Source organism: Labeo rohita, chromosome 16 (genome assembly GCF_022985175.1).
Source record: "Labeo rohita strain BAU-BD-2019 chromosome 16, IGBB_LRoh.1.0, whole genome shotgun sequence".
Lineage (NCBI taxonomy): Eukaryota > Metazoa > Chordata > Actinopteri > Cypriniformes > Cyprinidae > Labeo > Labeo rohita.
Window position 1 is genome coordinate 28456400 of NC_066884.1, and position 18552 is coordinate 28474951.

Sequence of the window (18552 nt, forward strand, 5' to 3'; positions counted from 1 at the left end):
ATGGCCATGCGTGAGTATTACTCACCACTCATAAGATTTTCCAAAATTTGTCACTGTGGTACATTATCAAACGTGTTGCTAATAAATGGCTGTTGGGAAATTGAAAACTAAACTTAGTGAGATTCATGCTAGAAATTCGAGAACATGTAAAATGACACGTTGTATATTAGTCTTAATATCTGACATTTTGCTGCTCACTTAAATATGGTTTAACATATTAACTTTGGGAATTTTCTTAAATTTTCTTTGAGCGACTTTGGTATTTTCTTAAATTTTCTATTGAAAGATTTATTTTGAGATAGACTTATAGTTGTTATTTCTTCTTTCAGCTTTACCGGATTACTACTCCTACTCCATGGCTGTTGGGGACGGCACTGGGACTGAATATTCCACTGCATATGATGGTCGCATCTCTGGTGTCAGACTCTGGGAATACAGTAACGCATACATTCGTGGGTAAGTTAACCACTGCGTCACTGCCCTTCCATCTGAACCAAAAGAGTGAACAGAAGTGAATAAGATATGCTTTAAATATTATTTTTCATTGTGTGTTCTAATTATTCTGCATGTTACTCTGTGACCATCTTTTCAAACACTTTAATCAAATATCTCTTTAGAATTCAGCTGCGTTATGATGGTAACTGGACAACACCAGTTTGCACAAGCAATGGCAATCCACTGGAGATGACACTTCGTGACAGTGAATTCATTATTCAGGTCTCTGGAAAATATGCAAGTGGCTACATTTATGAGATTATGTTTGTCACTAGTCAAGGCCGCTCTTTGAAAGTGGGACAGCCTTATGGAACCTCATTTAACTTCTACCCGACCCTTGATGGAAGCGAGTTACGTTTTCTCAGTAGTCGACAGAATGGATATGGCATCACCTCCATTGGGGCTCACTGGGCTGTCTACTACACCGATGACGACAATGTAACAGCGTAAGATCATATTAGTTCAGTTCAAGCCCATTTACCTTCTTTCTGCCAACATTAAAGAAAAGAAACTACACAAAGTTATTTTATCTCTTCTCATTTTATAGATTCGCTTCTGATGCTATTACTTAAAGGCTATGGGGTTCTTTGCCTGGTTTGTTGTTTTTGCCTATTTTATGTTTTAAACTTACATCATTTTCCACTGCATGAACATATACTGTATGATCAACATTATTTTAATCTTTTAACAATCAACACTTATGTATGGATTTACTTTCGTTAAAACCAAGAGATTTTAACACTTTTGTCATTTGTTATATAAAGATCACATTAAAAACTTGAAAACAGTTTATCATGTTGTCATCATTTATTTCTTCTACTTTTCAAATGTCTTGAATGTACAGGTTTTATTATCTTGTTCAGATGTTTAATCTTAAAATATGAAAATCCAATAAAAATGGTTAGTAGTACATATGATCATGCTGATGTAAATAAACTTCTCAACAGTGTTGGCCATATTACTTTAAAAGAAGAATTAGTGTCGGCGGCAATACCCTTGTGGTTAGTGCGTCGACATATAGTGCTGGTGCGCTGCGGTCGTCCTGAGTTCAAATCCCGGCCCGATCCCACCCCCTTCTCTCTCTCCCACTTTGCTTCCTGTCAAACTACTCTATCTAAATAAAGGCATAAAAACACCAAAATAAATGTTAAAAATAAATAAATAAATAATAATAATAATAATAATAATTAGTTACTAGTTACTTCTTACAATTATTAAAATAGTTACTTCATTATAAAAGTAACTAATTACCAGGGGAACTATGTAAAATAACTTAGATGCCCCAGTATTATATATGTTAAATGAATGAAATTTAAATTAAATTAATTCAATTCTTAGTTAACTCACCAAAAATATAATACTTAATGGCACAGTTTAAAAAAAAAAATAAAAAATAAAAACAAATACAATATGAATGTACACTTAGCATCAGTCAGTCAAGCATTATAATATGATAATTTAGCATTAAACTTTAGTAATTATAACTTTAGAATAACCATGCATGAATGCATATTTGTCATATTTACTGAACTTAGGACTGGTGGGGGTACTTAAGATATTGTTTGTAGTGTTTTTATAAAAAAGGGGGAAAAAATAGCTAAACTAATTTGCTGAAATCAAAACGGGGTGATAACAGGTGTGCGCCAGTCAATGAGATTGCCGTTTGTGCATTAGTTCCTACTACTCCGCTATTTTGACAGGAAAATACAGCAAAGAATATTGTGTCAATTCTGCACAGTATCTCACAGACTCTCTCGCTCTATATGTTACTTTGTGTGTATGTGAGACAAAGCGACGTTGTGTGACTTCAAACTAGAGTTTGAAGGTTTTGTCAAATACAGGTACACTGCCCATCCATTCAGATGAACTGAAAATAAAATTAGAATATTATAATAAATTACAGTAACGCCACATTTTATTGTCAGTAACAGCGTTGTAACGGGGGAAACAGTCATTCGTTTGATTATTTGTTACTGATAAAAATAATGCAGTTAGTAACGCAGTTTATTTATAACTCCTTTATTCCCATCACTGCTTTTTAAGACATAAAATAAATAAATAAGTAAAAACATAAACCTTTTTCATTATTTTTTTGTCATACTCACATTACAACTGTCCCAAGGTTGTGCTGTTTCCATAACATCAGACTTGTTTAGTGCACTTGTTTAAGGAGGTGTCGGAGTGTCAGTGTCAGAGTTTAAGATATGTGATCTGTGAAGAAAATAAAGAAAAATCATTATTAACTGAGTGCAGGATCTCAGTGAAGGTGAAGTAAACAAGTAATTTGTATCCTCTAATTATAACTGCAATATTGTACAGTGAAGCCACAGATGTTATGTAAATAAATTAATGAAAATCCTGTACCATTCTTTGTATGATGCCTGGAGTGCAGTGCTGGACTGCAATTTATTTCAAAATGTTGCGGTTTTTAATTTCTCTCTGCAGTTTATGCCATGGGCATAACAACGTGTGAATTTTACTACACTTCTGTAACTACTGGCTATATAACTTTTGGTATGTTTTCTCAAACACCACTGGACAGTCAGAATCATCCATATTTATCATGCAAAAGTACACAAAAAATAACGTTATTGTCTCCCAAAAGAAAGAATCGATTCTGAACAGCCTGAACAAGTCTATGGTAATTCGAATCCCACTTCCATGACAGCTAAACATCACAGGGTATCACTTTTGCATAATGCATCATTTTACTGGTGACTGCTTCTCTAATCTCAGGGATTCACTAAACGCTTGCTCTTAAAAGATGGCTCAGTACCCAGTTTATTTGGACCAGCTGGCTCTACTGAATCACAACCTGTAAGTATGATAAATAATAGATGTTTATATTTTCTGGTCTCCAGTCTAATTTGCCATGCCACCCAGAAGCTACTGCCCAAGTTAGTCCTCTGTCCAGTACAGTTCGAGGGCCATATGTTCAGCCAGAATGTAACTGGTCCCTACCACTGGCATCCTCTGAAAGAAGACAGCCTGCTTTAAAACTTTCTAAAGTCAATCGACCTGAAGTATAGAAAGTAATAGTTGAGCACATTGTAAGAAATGAAGATGATGCTGTGCAAGTACTCATATCCCTAAGACTGCCCCTTCTCTGGGCATTGCCCTCACCCCAGCAATGAAGTGAACTATGAGACATGGTTTGCAAGGGTGGAATTGCTTCTCAAAGACACAAAACAGCCAGATTTATGCAAGTCTTGCAAACTCCTTGAAAGCACCTGACACCTGAATCTCCCCCAGACATGTAGTTAGTGATTCTAAATTCTACTTTTGGTACTGTTGAAGATGGAGACTATTTCTTTGCAAGGTACTTAAATACTATGCAAGATAATAGTGAGAAACTTTCAGTTCCCCTTCAGGAACTCGAGCTGCGTCCGAAAACGCTAGGAGAAGCCTCCAGCGTCACCACGCTCTGAAACACGTGTGCAAACAGTCCAATGGAGAAGCGAGACGTCACGGGGGGGTGACGTAGAGACCAGGAAGCTTAAAAGCACGTGCGGTGTGTGCAGCCGGCAGCTTCTGTCTTTCAGCAAGCGCTCTGTGTGTGTGTGTCACTCTGTTTTTTGTGCTAGTTCGCACAGCTTTTATTTGAGAGTGTCACTATGTCCTACAAAGCATTCTTACGAATATAAGCAGCGGCATTTAGACTGTGTGTGAACAGTGTGTTCCTCTCTGCCTGCACTATTTCGGGTGGCGATACACACAATCAATTTGTTGTCTGTCTGGGAGCGAAGCATGGAAGTCAGTTCTCGAGGGAGCTGACTGCCCACGTTTGCGTTCCCCGCGCTCAGCTCCCGCTTCTGCCGAGGCAGAGCGGCGACTGCGGCCGTGGGGATCGCACATAGATCTATGGACGGGTTAGAGACGGGTCCGCTCTATCTCTGCCTTTCTCCCTAGATCTAGCGCTCTCTTTCTGGGTTTGGAAGCCCGCGCTGCGCTTCTTCCCCCTTTGAATGAGAGCTTGCGGTGAAGCGGGCTGCGTCAGCTCTTGAGGGAGTTGACGGCCCGCGCTCTCGCTGCGCACGTTCACTCTCAGAGGACTCTCTTCGAGAAGGGAGTCTTCGTGAGCTTCCCCACGGCTCGGGTCCCGCTTTTGCCGAGGCAGAGCGGCGACTGCGGCCGTAGGGATCGCAGCATAGATCTGTGAACGGGTTAGAGACGGGTCCGCCATCTCTCTGCCTTTCTACTTAGATCTAGCGCTCTCTCTCGGGGCTCGGAAGCCCGCGCTGCGGTTCTTCCCCCTCTGAATGAGAGCTCACGCTGCTGCGGCTATCTTTCTCCGAGGAGATTGATGCTGTCTGCATATGAGCTGACTGCATATTAGATCGTTTCTACCTGTCCTCGCTTCTAAAGACGCTTACTTCCATGTCTCCATCCTCCCTCAACACAGGAAGTTCCTGAGGTTTGCTTTCAGGGGCGAAGCATACCAATATCGGGTTCTTCCGTTTGGCCTAGCACTCTCCCCCCGCACTTTCACGAAGTGTGTGGATGCTGCTCTGGCTCCGCTGCGACTCTGGGGCATCCGCACACTCAATTACATCGATGATTGGTTGATTCTGGCTCAGTCGGAGCACATGGCGGTTCAACATTGAGATGTTGTTCTCGCTCATTTGAAAGAGCTGGGGTTGAGACTGAACGCCAAGAAGAGTGTGCTGTCTCCATTACAGAGAACCACTTATCTAGGCAAGGTGTGGGATTCGACCACGATGCAGGCACGTTTGTCACCTGCTCGGATCAAGTCAATCCTCACTGCAGTCACGAGAGTGACAGAAGGCCGGTCACTCACTGTAAAGCAGTTCCAGCGACTGCTGGGTCTGATGGCAGCTGCGGTCCAATGTGATACCTTTTGGCCTGCTGTACATGAGACCCCTACAGTGGTGGCTCAGGACCAAGGGGTTCTCCCCGAGGGGAAACCCATTCTGCATGCCTACGTGCCTTAGATGTGTGGAAGAAGCCTTGGTTCCTGTCTCAGGGCCCGGTGTTAGGAGCTCCTTGTCGCCGCATAACGCTAGCGATGGATGCGTCTCTCACCGGTTGGGGTGCAGTCATGAGTGGCCACCCCGCCCGCGGTCTGTAGAGCAGTCACCATCTCACTTGGCACATCAACTGCCTGGAGATGCTGGCCGTGTTTCGAGCTTTGAAACACTTTCTCCCGGACCTAATAGGCCACCATGTGTTGGTTCGCACTGACAACACAGCGGTGGTCTATTACTTCAACCACCAGGGAGGTCTGCATTCGCGCCCCTTATACAAGCTGGCGCACCAGATCCTTGTGTGGTCCCAGGACAAACTCCTCTCGCTGAGAGCGGTTCATGTTCCTGGGCATCTCAATATAGGAGCAGACATCCTGTCGAGGCAGGGGCTGAGGGCCGGGGAATGGATGCTTCACCCCGAGGTGGTGAAGCAGATTTGGAGAGTTTTTGGCCAGGCTCAGGTGGACCTCTTCGTGACTAAGGAGAATGCGCAATGTCACCACTGGTGTTCTCTGACTTCTCCAGCTCCTCTGGGGCTGGATGCCATGGTACAGACGTGGCCGAGGCTTCGTCTGTACACTTTTCCCCTGATCACTCTGCTCCCGGGAGTTCTGGAGAGAGTGAGAGTGGTCCTTCTTCTTTTAGTAACCCCGTACTGGCCGGCCCGAGCTTGGTTCTTGGACCTGATTTCCCTCCTCGATGGCTCTCCATGAGAGATTCCCGTCAGGAGGGATCTCCTCTCTCAGGCGGGAGGCACCATCCTCCACCCTCGCCCGGAGCTGTGGAAGTTATGGGTCACTCATCTTTCAGGAGTGGAGGTGTCTGGAAGCAATCTTGATGCAAGCTTTTTAAACTTTTGAAAGTTTATTAGAGGTTGTTTGGACGACATCTTCATATCTGAACTGCAGCTAGAACAGAAGAACACACCTACCTTTGCAGAACTTTCCTATTACTCCGCACAGTAGAAGAGAAATGCAAAGCATCCTGCGTGAAGCATTGCTTCAGTGAATCAAAGCAAAAAGCATCATTCCATTATCAATAAGTTTATTTCCAGTATCACAGCCAACTCCTGTTTCCAAAGAATGAAATCCAACACCTGAAGCAACAAATAGCTGACTTACAATCCCAGCTCACACAAATCGCATGAAAAGCCAGATGCTAAAACAGTAACACCCAAGTCAGTTGTTACAAAGTTCTGATGGTTCTGAAACCATCACAGATGCAAGTTCTTTAAGGAACAGTGAATTGCAGGACACCTAATGCAGAAAGGTGGGTGATGATGAGCTTCTTTGCCAGGTGGCATACTTGTAACAGATAGTATAGCAAGTCTACCACGCTGCATACCAGTTGTCATTAAGAATGAGTCAGATCATAATATTACTCTGTCTCCAACAGCTTAGATACTGGAGATGCACGCCATCAAGAGTGTTCAGTCCATCAAATCTCCAGACTCCAGACTCCAGACAAAACCTGATCACAGACCAAAACTCAACTTTGATTTTGGAAGCTCTCTAGTACCCAAAGAGTGTATATTTTATAACTAAAATATTGAACTCCAATGCCGGAAGTGTTTGCATAGCATGAGCTTGACTTTGGGTGCACTGATAAAATTAAACCGTGTAAACCTCACTGATGCGACTTCATTAGAGGAAAGAGCAAGATCTGTACACCCTCATTATATAGAAGCTGTGTGTGACCTTCTCTTACAGCTTCTTGATGCAGAAGTCATCCACAAATCTGAACCTCCTTTCTTTTCACTGACTGTAGTAATCAGGAAAAAGAATAGTGATGTTAGACTCTGCATAGACAATGGAAAACTGAACCTTCAAACATTAAAGGATACATATGCCTTACCCAATTTAAAAGAATTCTTTTCAGCTCTTATATGCAGTGTTAAAAGAATAACTTTTCAGTTGTGAAAGCAGGTATTCAGCCCACAAAGTAGAGTTCTTGGGTAAATGGGTTGTATGAGATAAATTCCTTTGAATGCTTTCCCTTTAGCTTTCAAATTCACAATCTTGGTATGTTTTACAAGAAAAGATAATAATTTGTTGTGTTTACATCTTTATACCTTTTACTTTCCACTGAAAGATAGATTCATTAGTATTCTTTATGAAAAGACTTTTCAAAATGAAACCAAAAAGAAAATGAAAACTAAATTTGAAAAGCCTGCATGATGATATGGGGCACATGGGTGTTGAATGAACCCCTAGACCTTGTTCACAAATCTTTTTGTTAGCTTAAATTGTCAGCTGATGTGGAAGATCAGAACACGTCACAGCTGTGTATTATTCAAGTCTTTGGTTGAGAAAGCTGCACCACTTGTCCATTATCATAGCTACAAGACCACTCGGGATATTTTGCATGTCTCTCTTATTTAACGCACCTGATTCAGATCGTCAGCTAGTTAGAAGAGAGCATCATGCATGTACTGTGTTCCGATTGACATGGTCTCTACACTGTGTTCACTGCTCCCTACTCCCTGAGCATAGAGAATCCGTTGGAGTTTGCTTTATTTTGGAACATACATTCATGGATTTGTGCTAAGCCACTGCCTACAGGTAGTTTGCTTTTAATTCTTTGGTTCATTGTAATTTTTTGGTGGAAGATGCAGCTCTACCTCTGCAATGTTGAGCTACGTTCTACGTGACTCTCAGGACATGCCTTGGTCCTTGGCCCTAGTATTGATACGTCATATTCACATAGCAGCAGTGGTGATGAAAAACATGCTTTAGAAAAAGTTTAGAGAGGAGAAATCAATCTATATATAAATATAAATAAAAAATATAGCACATTACTAATAATTATATATACATAAATAATTTTTTACTGATGCAAATATGCTAGAAACGGTGCATCACAATACAAATGCCAACTTGTATCTGATGCACACTTTATAAATAATAATATAAACAGATCTCAGGAAAGGGTTATTCTGGTTACATTTATAAGCTTGTGTTTGTTACTAATCAGGTGCATTTGATATATTAGCCAGCATGACATGAACAAGACATAAAATGAACTGTTTGTTAATTATTTTAATGAAGCAAGAGGGACCCCTGCTGGCCTTATGTATGCATCATTCACTTTTAATTTTAAAGCAATTCTGTGCTGGCAATACCTGCTTTATAGTTAAATTTATCTACAAGTTTAACATGCATGTTTAATGTTGTAAAATCAATAAAACATGTTATAACCTACTGTAAGCAAACATTTAGCTGCGGGCATGTCTCCCAATGTCCAAGTGATCAAGTTTAATTTTATTATGGCAAATTATTATAACTGACAGTAACAGCACACACAATCTGACATGATTGTGTCAAGACACAGAATATGCCAAGTTGCAGAGATGGACTAAAAATGACTCCCAAAACTTACCAGATCCTGGAGAAGAAATTCTTGAAAGAGTGGTACAAGAGGATGTGATACTGTTTTTTTTTCAAGAATCATTATCAACTTATCTGTCTATAAAGCCTATAAAAAAAAATCATTCGGCATGTAATAAATAAATAAATAAATAAATAATTTAAAAGTGTGTCTACATACACTAATCACGTTTAGAGTTTTTTTAACATGTGTTCTGATTTTTTTCAACATGTATACCTATTCCTGTTGCTTTTCACTGAATATAATTTGTATTTTGAACTCTTTGGTCATTTATTTTCCTCATTACTATAAATATGTATTTGATATTATCATCTATATGGTTTATAGCAGGTGTTAACAGTGACTTCTTTCCAGATTGCTTTAAAGGCTCTTTATGATGTCATATTAAGTCGTGTCAGAAGGCTGATGTTGTTGTTTTTTTTTTTTGTTGTTTTGTTGTTGTTTTTTTTTTTTAATTTTTTAAATTTTTTTGTTATAGGGGATAATATTTAACAATATTTAGCTATAAGAATATGTTGGGAAGGCTGAGTTTTTTTTTTATTGAAACTAATAAATTCCTCTTTTTTGTCACATTAATACCAAGAAAAAAAAGGTTTTAGGGGATAAATTAAATATTTTTAAGAACATCAGGAGTTTTACCACATTTGTTTTATTAAAAAAAAAAAGGTTTTACAATAAATATTTTTACCACATTTGTTTTATTATTAGATAGATTTTATTCTTGTATTCTTTACTCTTCAAACTTTTAATTAACCACAGAATGTTTAAAACTAAGACATAAACAAAGGTTAAAATAAACAATTCCATGGGTACCGCAAATGTATTTGCAGTTTTTGACCGCTTAGTGGCGCTTTAACCAAAGTGCATTTTCTTAAGCAGCAGTCAGCTTTGTTTTGCAGGTGGGTTACATTTGAAGGCTGCAGTTGGTCTAAAACCTCAGGAAAACACTGCAGAAAAAAATTATATTTACAGAAGCAAATTTAGTACTTATGAATTTAAAATTAATCCAAGCAGCATCAAGCCTGTGTGCCTGCTCATGTTTACTCTATGCTACACATTACTGGACTGTATTTGTAGATTTTTAAACATTTATCAGGCGTACAGTATTTATAATATATGAATCATATGTTATATTGCTTTAAACTGTTAATAGTCGGTTCCACTTTTTCTGCATAGACCTGAAAATGACATTTCCAACATAAATTGTTATACATTTTGAATGCTTTGGAATGCTCTTTTGAAAGAAGATACATGGCGTATTATTATTGTAAAAGTGGAAAAACAAACAAACAAACAAACAAAAAATATGTTACATTATCCCTCACAAAATGTGAGATTGACAGATGACAGTGATAACCATAGGCTACATGCAAATGAGAATATAAAATTTCAACATGGAAACATATTACATGTATACATTACATATTACATATTACATTTGTTAACAGCATTTGCATTAAATGCAATAACATTTACCATTATTTGTTTTATTTATTTCAATTTGATTAGCCCTAAAAGATTCATTAGCGTATACTGGATTTAAGCTCCAGTCCAGCCCTGGCCATGTGCATTGCACTGCAACACTGTAGGGACATGTCCATGACTTGTATGGAAGTATGAGACAATTATGAATATGTATGCTTCAGAAGTTATCAAGGTTATTTCGCTTCAGTCTGGTTTTCTTCTTCGTTTCTGGTTCTGACACTCTATTCTAACGTTTGAATAATGTTTGAGGTTTGGTAACCATAGTAAGCGGAATAATTGACTCCAGTCCATTGAATTATTAGAAAATAGGGTCACACTTTATATTAAGTGGCCTTAACTACTATGTACTTACATTGTAATTTATCATTTAATACAATATACTTATTGTGTACATACATGTATTTACATTGTACTTAGATTTTAAAATACCTCCAAGTAATTAAATCTGTAATTAATTTCTGTAAATACATTTGTAATTACACTGTTGACCCATCCCTTACACCTTAACCCACCCTTAAACCTACTTATACCACCAAACCTCTCCCTAACCTTACCCATATCACACCTCAATAGCAGCAAACGTGTTTTGCAATACAGTATGCATTTCCAGCAGTCCATTTCATTAGGAAATTCAAGCAAGACTGTTTTGGCGTTGTTTAATGTGGTGTGATATATTGCTGTAGCCTGACTGGGAAACTGGGCATATTACAAATGCGTATTAGCAAAAGATTCGTGACAGTTTCATTTTTTGTTCTGGATTCCATGCTCTGCTGTCACACTGGAGCACATTTGGCACCAATTGGACAGGGGTGGGAATCACAGTTACAATTTAAAAAAGATCATGCTTATCTGTCAAAGGACGGCCTTTAGATTTTTTGCCACTGATAAAAAAAAAAAAATCTGTCAATGACTGACAATTTTCAGTTAACGTGACCTCTGGCCCAATGTACTTCGTTATTATGAAGGACTTTTCCATATTGATTTTAACAGGAATTTTACCCACTTTTTAAATTACACATTGCTGTGTCTTTTTTTTTTCTTCTTCTTATTATAATATATATATTACTTTTAAAATAGTTTCTGTATCATTCAAAGAAAAAAAAAAAAAAAGTTTTACAAATATACAAAACTATTATTCATAAATGTACATTTTATGGAGTTGCACCACTTGACATTCTACATCCTGAACTAACCTTGCTTGTCATAAAAAGTCAAATGATCTGATATTGTAAAAGAAATGCTGACATTAAAACCCAATCGTGAGTGTCTTTAGAGGTTCTCTGATATTGTTTCTGATATTGTTATTTTTTTTACACAGCACATTTCTGCATTTTAAATACAAGATATGACTTTGATTTTTCAAATGTTAAACATCAGTGATACAGTTTTAATACAGAAATTTAAAAGCATGCTCATTATCAGAAGATGTGTATTCAAATCATTGACCTATTTAAAGTCATACTGCACACTTCTTTGACTATAAGCCCTATAAGTGTAATTAACTAAAGATGGGCATCAATGTATCACTATGAAGGTTGGTCCCTAAACCTACTGGGTATGAGCAGATCTTACGAAAGCTTACAAATGAGACAAAGTTATACAAATTATTCATCAGTTTGTGAAACTGTAAAATACTTGTCCAAATACAGTTTGTCGTGATAGTATATTTAAACAGTAGAAGTCAATGGAAAGTCCCTATATCAAAACAAAAGTGTGTGATTGTGGGTGTTTTTCAGGGTGTCGGGTGTATTTCAGGGTGTTGGGAGTCTGACTGGAGAACATTGGTTGAAAAATGAGCTGGTGTACCATGTGACGAATCAGAGAAAGTGCATTGTTTGACTGGATCTGACAGACTGGGATCGTAAACATGTCTTCTTCCAATATGAAAAGTTTTACCTTGGTAAAGAAAACTACAGGTAAAGGGTTGGGTATGTTTACTAAAATTCAAACTCAAGACAAACTCATGACATGACAAACACACTGTCCTTTTGCAGATGCTCTCACTCTCCTTTTGCAGATAGTATTGAAACCTGATTTCTGTACTGCTTAATTAAACTCAGTCATTCCCTCATAGTCTCTGTTATTATACACACAGAGACATTAGAACAAACATTTGTGCATTTGGCTTTCAGTGCTGTCTTTTGTCAGCAAAATATTTGTGTCTCGTGACAACAAATATCTTTTTACGGGAAGCTATTGGGCTAAATTCCCAGAATGCATCTAGGTATTTCAATAATGCAGATTATGCAGTTTCTTACAGCGATATTTTTAGAGCATGTTATACAGTGCTTTCAGTACCCTCTCTAAATTTTGAGATTATAAATAACTTATTGATCTGAAGAGTGTATTTTAAGATGCAAAGTGGTGAAAGTTCACATCTGATGTGGGTTTTAGAAGTGGGTGTATCAAAATGGCTCAAACGGGCTACCTATAACATTTTAACGAAATGCCCCTCAAGTTATGTTTCACATACATGTACGAAACTTGGTACATACATGTAACACACCAACGATGCTGGAGCAGGGATGTAAGTTAGACAAGAATATCTCAGATTGAGCGATTGCGGTGTTGTGATGCTGGATGTTATAAAGAACATAGTGGTCGTCATTTACTCCCGACATCTGAGCTGCTGAAGATGCAGTGGATTACATTTGTTTGTGAATGGAATGCGGCTCCTGATCTCCATATATCCGTCTATGTTTGCGCAAATCATTCGTGATCCAGCTTCACTTACAGCAGAAGTGAGTATAAGGTTTTTTTATGAATCTTCGCATTTGCCTTTCCTAATAACGTGCTAGTTAGCAAGTTTTGTGGCTAAATGCGGCTAAAGTAAACAGGCTTGTCACTCCACAGAGAGAAGAGAGGGGCGGGGAGAGCAGAGCTCATTACACATTTAAAGCAACCTCGACCAGAACAGGATGAATTTTGCAGAGCTCATTTTGGCAAAAAAGGGTGTTGTTTTACACTACCACTGAGAATTTTTAACCAAAGTATATTATAGACTTTTCATTAAGACCCTAAAGAATCATATCAACTTGTGGAAAATGGGCATCCGATGACCCCTTTAAGTACATCGTAGACCCGTTGAAACCAGTGGAGCTACAATCAACTTAAGCTTATGATGCTTTTGGGAAACGCAGCCCTGGCCTGAACACATCTAAAGGCCAATATTCAGTTATAATCATAGCGCCACCTGTTGGCAACAGGGTACATCATGCTTTGCACTAACTCATATATGTTCAACATGCTATGTTCAGTCTGCACCAAACTTCAAATGTTTTATTTGTGCTGGCCTGAAGACATCTACATGCCAATATCCAGTTAAAGTCATAGCACCTTCACTTGGTAGCAGGAAGTTTTGTACTTTTCCTCCCTCCTTTCCTCTACCTTTCATTCCATTGTGATGATCCGACGATAGCTGCTTGCATATCAGCTTGTCTAACAGACATTTCTTGCTGGATGAATATCATCTTTAACTCAACCTTGCCAAGACAGAACTGCTTGTGGTTCCATCAAACCCATCGTTTCATCACAATTTCACCATCCAGTTAGGCACATCAACCATAACTCCTTCAAAAACAGCCAGAAACCTTGGAGTTGTGATTGATGATCAGCTGACTTTCTCAGACCACATTGCTAAAACTGCCTGGTCCTGCAGATTAGCTTTATTCAACATCAGGAAGATCAGGCCCTTTCTTTTGGAACATTCATCACAACTCATTGTTCAAGCTGTAGTTCTGTCCAGGCTGGACTATTGCAATGCTCCTTTGGCAGGTCTTCCAGCCAGTTCTATCAAACCTTTACAGTTAATCCAGAATGCGGCTGCAAGATTAAGTTTTAATAAGACAAAAAGAATGCACATCACACCTCTCTCCATCAATTTGCACTGGCTACCAATAGCTGCTCGCATAAAATTCAAGGCGTTAATGTTTGCCTACAAATCCACCACTGGCTCTGCACCCCTTTACCTAAATTCATTACTTCAGACTTATGTGCCTTCTAGAAGCTTGCGTTCTGCAAGTGAACAGCGCATTATTGTGCCATCACAAAGAGGCACAAAATCACTTTTACAGACTTTCTCATTAAATGTACCTTCCTGGTGGAATGACCTGCCCAACTCAATCCAAACAGCTGAGTCCTATAGCCATCTTCAAGAATCGGCTAAAAACACATCTCTTCCATCTTTATTTGACCTTCTAACTCTAGCACTCTCTATTCTAATTCTACTCTTTTTATATATTATATATATATTGTGACGAGTCGGCTGCCTCCCCCTAATTATCGTCGTCACCCCGTCCGTAATCGCCGCCCTTCACCAGGCTCCCGACAGGAGTGGCCCACACTTACGGACAGGGTGACGATGATAATTAGGGGGAGGCAGCCGAAACAGACAGGTCTGATGAGGCACATCTGACGTGAATGAAGCCTCTTCACCGCCGCTGTTCAAAATGCAGAGCGCGCCTCTCCTAGGAAGACCGGTCTCTTACCCATGCATGCACGCTGGTGTCTTCGTGGGTCCAGGAAGGGTGCGTCGAGGGAACAAGCGCTGCCAAAAGGACGAGCTGCCGGACCCTTCCCTTTCGAACACTGCCCCTCCTTCACAGATCCCCCAGCACGACGAGAACACCAGATCCCCCATTTTATTTTGGACACTTTTATTTACCCCTTTTTGGACACTTTTGTTTATATTATGTTTAATAAAAGCCTCTCCGAGGCCTGACGTCACGCCCACTGTGTCTGTCGTTTTGCTTCTCCCGCCACAAATATATATATATATATATATATATATATATATATATATATATATCCCTTTTAGACTTATAATCTATTCATTTACTTACTGCTTGTTATCTTAAAAAATAAAAACTAGCTTCTCTGTTCTTTTTATATTCTACTTTTTTTTTCTATTTATTTATTATACAATTAACAAAAAAGCCTCTAACACTATAGCTTGCTTTTTCTCTTATATTCTATCTGCTTTCTTTTTATTTCTTATATAATTATTAAAAAAAAAAAAAAAATGTCATATCACTTGCATGTTATTGCTCTTTTGTTGATTTTGATTGCTTCCATTGTCCTCTTTTGTAAATCGCTTTGGATAAAAGTGTCTCCTAAATGTCTAAATGTAAATGCATAGTGAGCCTGGGTGCAAGGGCCCTTTCTACGCTGCTTGCAGTGTTTCTACATTCCTTGTCAGACATGTTGACAAACATGTTTTTTTGACATGAGATAGGATCATTTGATCATTGAATCTAATCTAAATGAATCTAATGAAAACTAATGATGATCTAAATGAAAACACGATTCATCAGAACAATCAGAATCAGTTCTTCCATTGCTACAGTGTCCAGTTGTGATATTCATTTAATGGACCTGAGTTAACGATTAACAATGAGCAGCTGTATGTTCATTAACTATTATTAATTAATGTACCTTATTGTAAAGCATTACCAGCCAAATGATACTGAAAGTGTACATATTCTTAAGATGTGATATAGATCTGTGTGAAACACTTGAGACATTCAAATCCAGATGCTTAAGTTATAAATAACAAAACATATTTTAGCATGACATGAAGTTGGAATGTCCACTATGAGGAAATATCAGTGTTTCCAAAATTGTACCAAAACTGGTTATGCGCTTAAAAACATCACATTTAAGGTGCGTCTTTAAGGTGTATCATAAATGAGACAGAAACACAACTTTGTCCAATAGAAGTGGTTTGACTAGTAGGAGAATATAAAAACAGGTAGGTTTAGTCAGCAAACCGGACTGCTTAAATATCAACCACGTCAAGTACAACTGCAGGTAATGACTTTATATTTCTGAAATATCAGAGATTATCTTTTATCATCATAATGTTATGCACCTAGAAAAGCACTAATTACTATTCTGTCAACATGTAATGTAGTTAGATTTTAGAATCTACTTCCTAAAGTAATATACAGGAAATTGCATGAATGATGCCAAGTTGCAGATCCAACTGAACACTGGAATACAGTAGGAAGCCAGTTCTTGTAGTATTTACTGTCTCATGAGCAAGATCTATTTTTTATATATATATACATATAGATTATTGGCGTACACTGGACAGCAGCTTTTTCCAAAATGTTGCAACTTATTCTGATTCTCTCTGGAGTCTGTACAGTGGGCATGGCCATGCGTGAGTATCGCACACACCACTCGTGAGGTTATATAAATATATATTTATACATATAGACAGACTTTTAGTTGTTATTTCCTCTTTCAGCTTTACCTGATTTCTACTCTTACTCCATGGCTGTTGGGGACGGCAGTGGGGTTGAATATTCTACTGCAGAAGCAGGTCGCATCACTGGTATCAGAGTCTGGGAATACAGCAGTGCATACATTAGTGGGTAAGTTAATCATTGCACCACTGATCATCTATCCCGACCACAAGAGTGAAAAAGTAAGCAAAACAAATTTATTTGCGACTGAATGTTGAAGAATTTATAAAGTCATTTGCATTGTGTTGTTAACTTATAAGGTATTCTGTGGCCACAATCAATTTGAACACTGATGACACATTTTTGTTTAGATTCCAGCTGAGTTATGAAGGTAATTGGACAACGCTGGTTTGTGCAAGCTATGGCAATCCGATGGAGATGACACTTCATCATGATGAATCCATCATTCAGGTGTCTGGAAAGTACGACAGTGGCTACATGCTTATGTTTGTCACTAGTCAAGGCCGCTCTTTAAAAGTGGGACAGCCTTCTGGAATCTCATTTAACCTCTACCCGACCCATGATGGAAGTGAGCTACGTTTTCTCAGTGGTCGACATAATGGATATGGCATCACCTCCATTGGGGCTCATTGGGCTGTCTACCACAGCAGTGTGTAACAGCTTAAGACCATATTAGTTCAGTTCAACCCCCTATACCTTGTTTCTGCCAACATTAAAGAAACAACTACACAAACTTTTTTTTTTTTTTTATCTGAGTTTTATTTGTTCTCATTTTTATAGAGGCAATTACTTGAATAAAGGCAATGTTGTTTTGTTAATTTTAGCCTGTTTTATTTTCAGTGGTTTTTTTTTTTAAATAAACTCTGGGAATTTACAACATTTTTAGCTGCATAAATGTAATGACTGCTATTTGAATTTTCTTTATTATTTGAATTGCCTTGCCTTGTTATATTTCTTCAACAACTGACACATATATCTTTTCTTTTGTAATATGATGATCACATTAAAAACTTGGAAACATTTTACCCTGCCTTCATTATTTATTTATTTTTACATTTTTATTTATTTATTTATTTATTTATATTTTTACATTTTTACATTTAATGATCATTAAGATAATGTAAATGAGTTACATGAATAAATAAATATATAAATCTATTTTAATTTTATTTATAAATTATTGTGAAAATTATTTAAATTACGATTGTCCCAAAGTTGTGCTGTCATTATCATAACAACAAAATTGTTTAGAGCATGTTTGCCAAGGAGAAAACAGCGTCAGAACTTGAGACATGTGATCTGTGAAGAAAACAAAGATATGGTAAACGTTGATGTTAACTTGGTGCAAGATCTCAGTGAAGGTGAAGTAAACAAGTAATTTGTACCCTTCAATAACTGACTGGAATTTTTTATAGAGACGCCACACAAATGTTATTTAAAGAAATTGTAGAGTAGTGTGTATCAGGATATATTTTTAACTAATGTGAATGTAAATTATTTGAAATCAATGTATTTAAATTGGAATTCACAAAGGCTATACTGTATAATACAAATGACAGGGGATTAGAATAAGATGAACATGAAATGCAATTATCAGTCCCACTAATATATGCATGTTTAATTGTTAATCTAATTAATTTAATCTAATTAATTGTTAATCTAAGTAATCTAATTAAGGAGAGCAACAAAATCTGAGCAGCTGTTCCCTAGTAAAAAAAAAAAAGTAATAGATTTAAAATGCATTTATTTTATTCTAAGTATAGTTCAAGTCTATTAACATATTTACTGAAATATCACTCAAGACTTACTGATATATAAACTGTAATTAAACTTTATTTGGAGTACTATTTGTGCACAGTGCACATTTCTTAATATTAAGCCTTAAATATGTTTTAATGTCACTACTGGTGAGGACTGTATGATCTTTAAATATTATCTGTCTTTAAATGCATTTTTTTTAAAGTGTCCCTAAAGTATACTTGCAGTAGTTC

At 37.7% G+C, this 18552-nt stretch overlaps 2 protein-coding genes across 2 annotated transcripts; both read left to right on the forward strand.

Annotated features, from left to right (window-relative positions):
• LOC127177868 (zymogen granule membrane protein 16-like) lies at positions 1-945 on the forward strand. The gene is made up of 3 exons (XM_051130388.1): positions 1-10; positions 330-456; positions 618-945. Exons 1-3 carry the CDS (start codon positions 1-3, stop codon positions 943-945), a joined length of 465 nt encoding a protein of 154 aa, XP_050986345.1.
• A 15074-nt stretch (positions 946-16019) lies between these two features.
• Positions 16020-17550, forward strand: LOC127178838 (zymogen granule membrane protein 16). The gene is made up of 4 exons (XM_051131989.1): positions 16020-16160; positions 16425-16515; positions 16603-16729; positions 16912-17550. The coding sequence occupies exons 2-4, from the start codon at positions 16461-16463 to the stop codon at positions 17216-17218; spliced, it is 489 nt and encodes a 162-aa protein (XP_050987946.1). The 5' UTR covers positions 16020-16160; positions 16425-16460; the 3' UTR covers positions 17219-17550.
• The last annotated feature ends 1002 nt before the right edge of the window (positions 17551-18552 follow it).

What these genes read in the sequence shown, in the direction of transcription:
- LOC127177868 (XM_051130388.1), top strand. An exon ending in AGTAACGCATACATTCGTGG is followed by an intron (nt 457 to 617) that starts GTAAGTTAACCA and finishes ATATCTCTTTAG; the next exon opens with AATTCAGCTGCGTTATGATG.
- LOC127178838 (XM_051131989.1), top strand. Translation starts at nt 16,461, where the DNA reads ATGTTGCAACTTATTCTGATTCTCTCTGGAGTCTGTACAGTGGGCATG. An exon ending in TACAGTGGGCATGGCCATGC is followed by an intron (nt 16,516 to 16,602) that starts GTGAGTATCGCA and finishes TTCCTCTTTCAG; the next exon opens with CTTTACCTGATTTCTACTCT. An exon ending in AGCAGTGCATACATTAGTGG is followed by an intron (nt 16,730 to 16,911) that starts GTAAGTTAATCA and finishes ATTTTTGTTTAG; the next exon opens with ATTCCAGCTGAGTTATGAAG.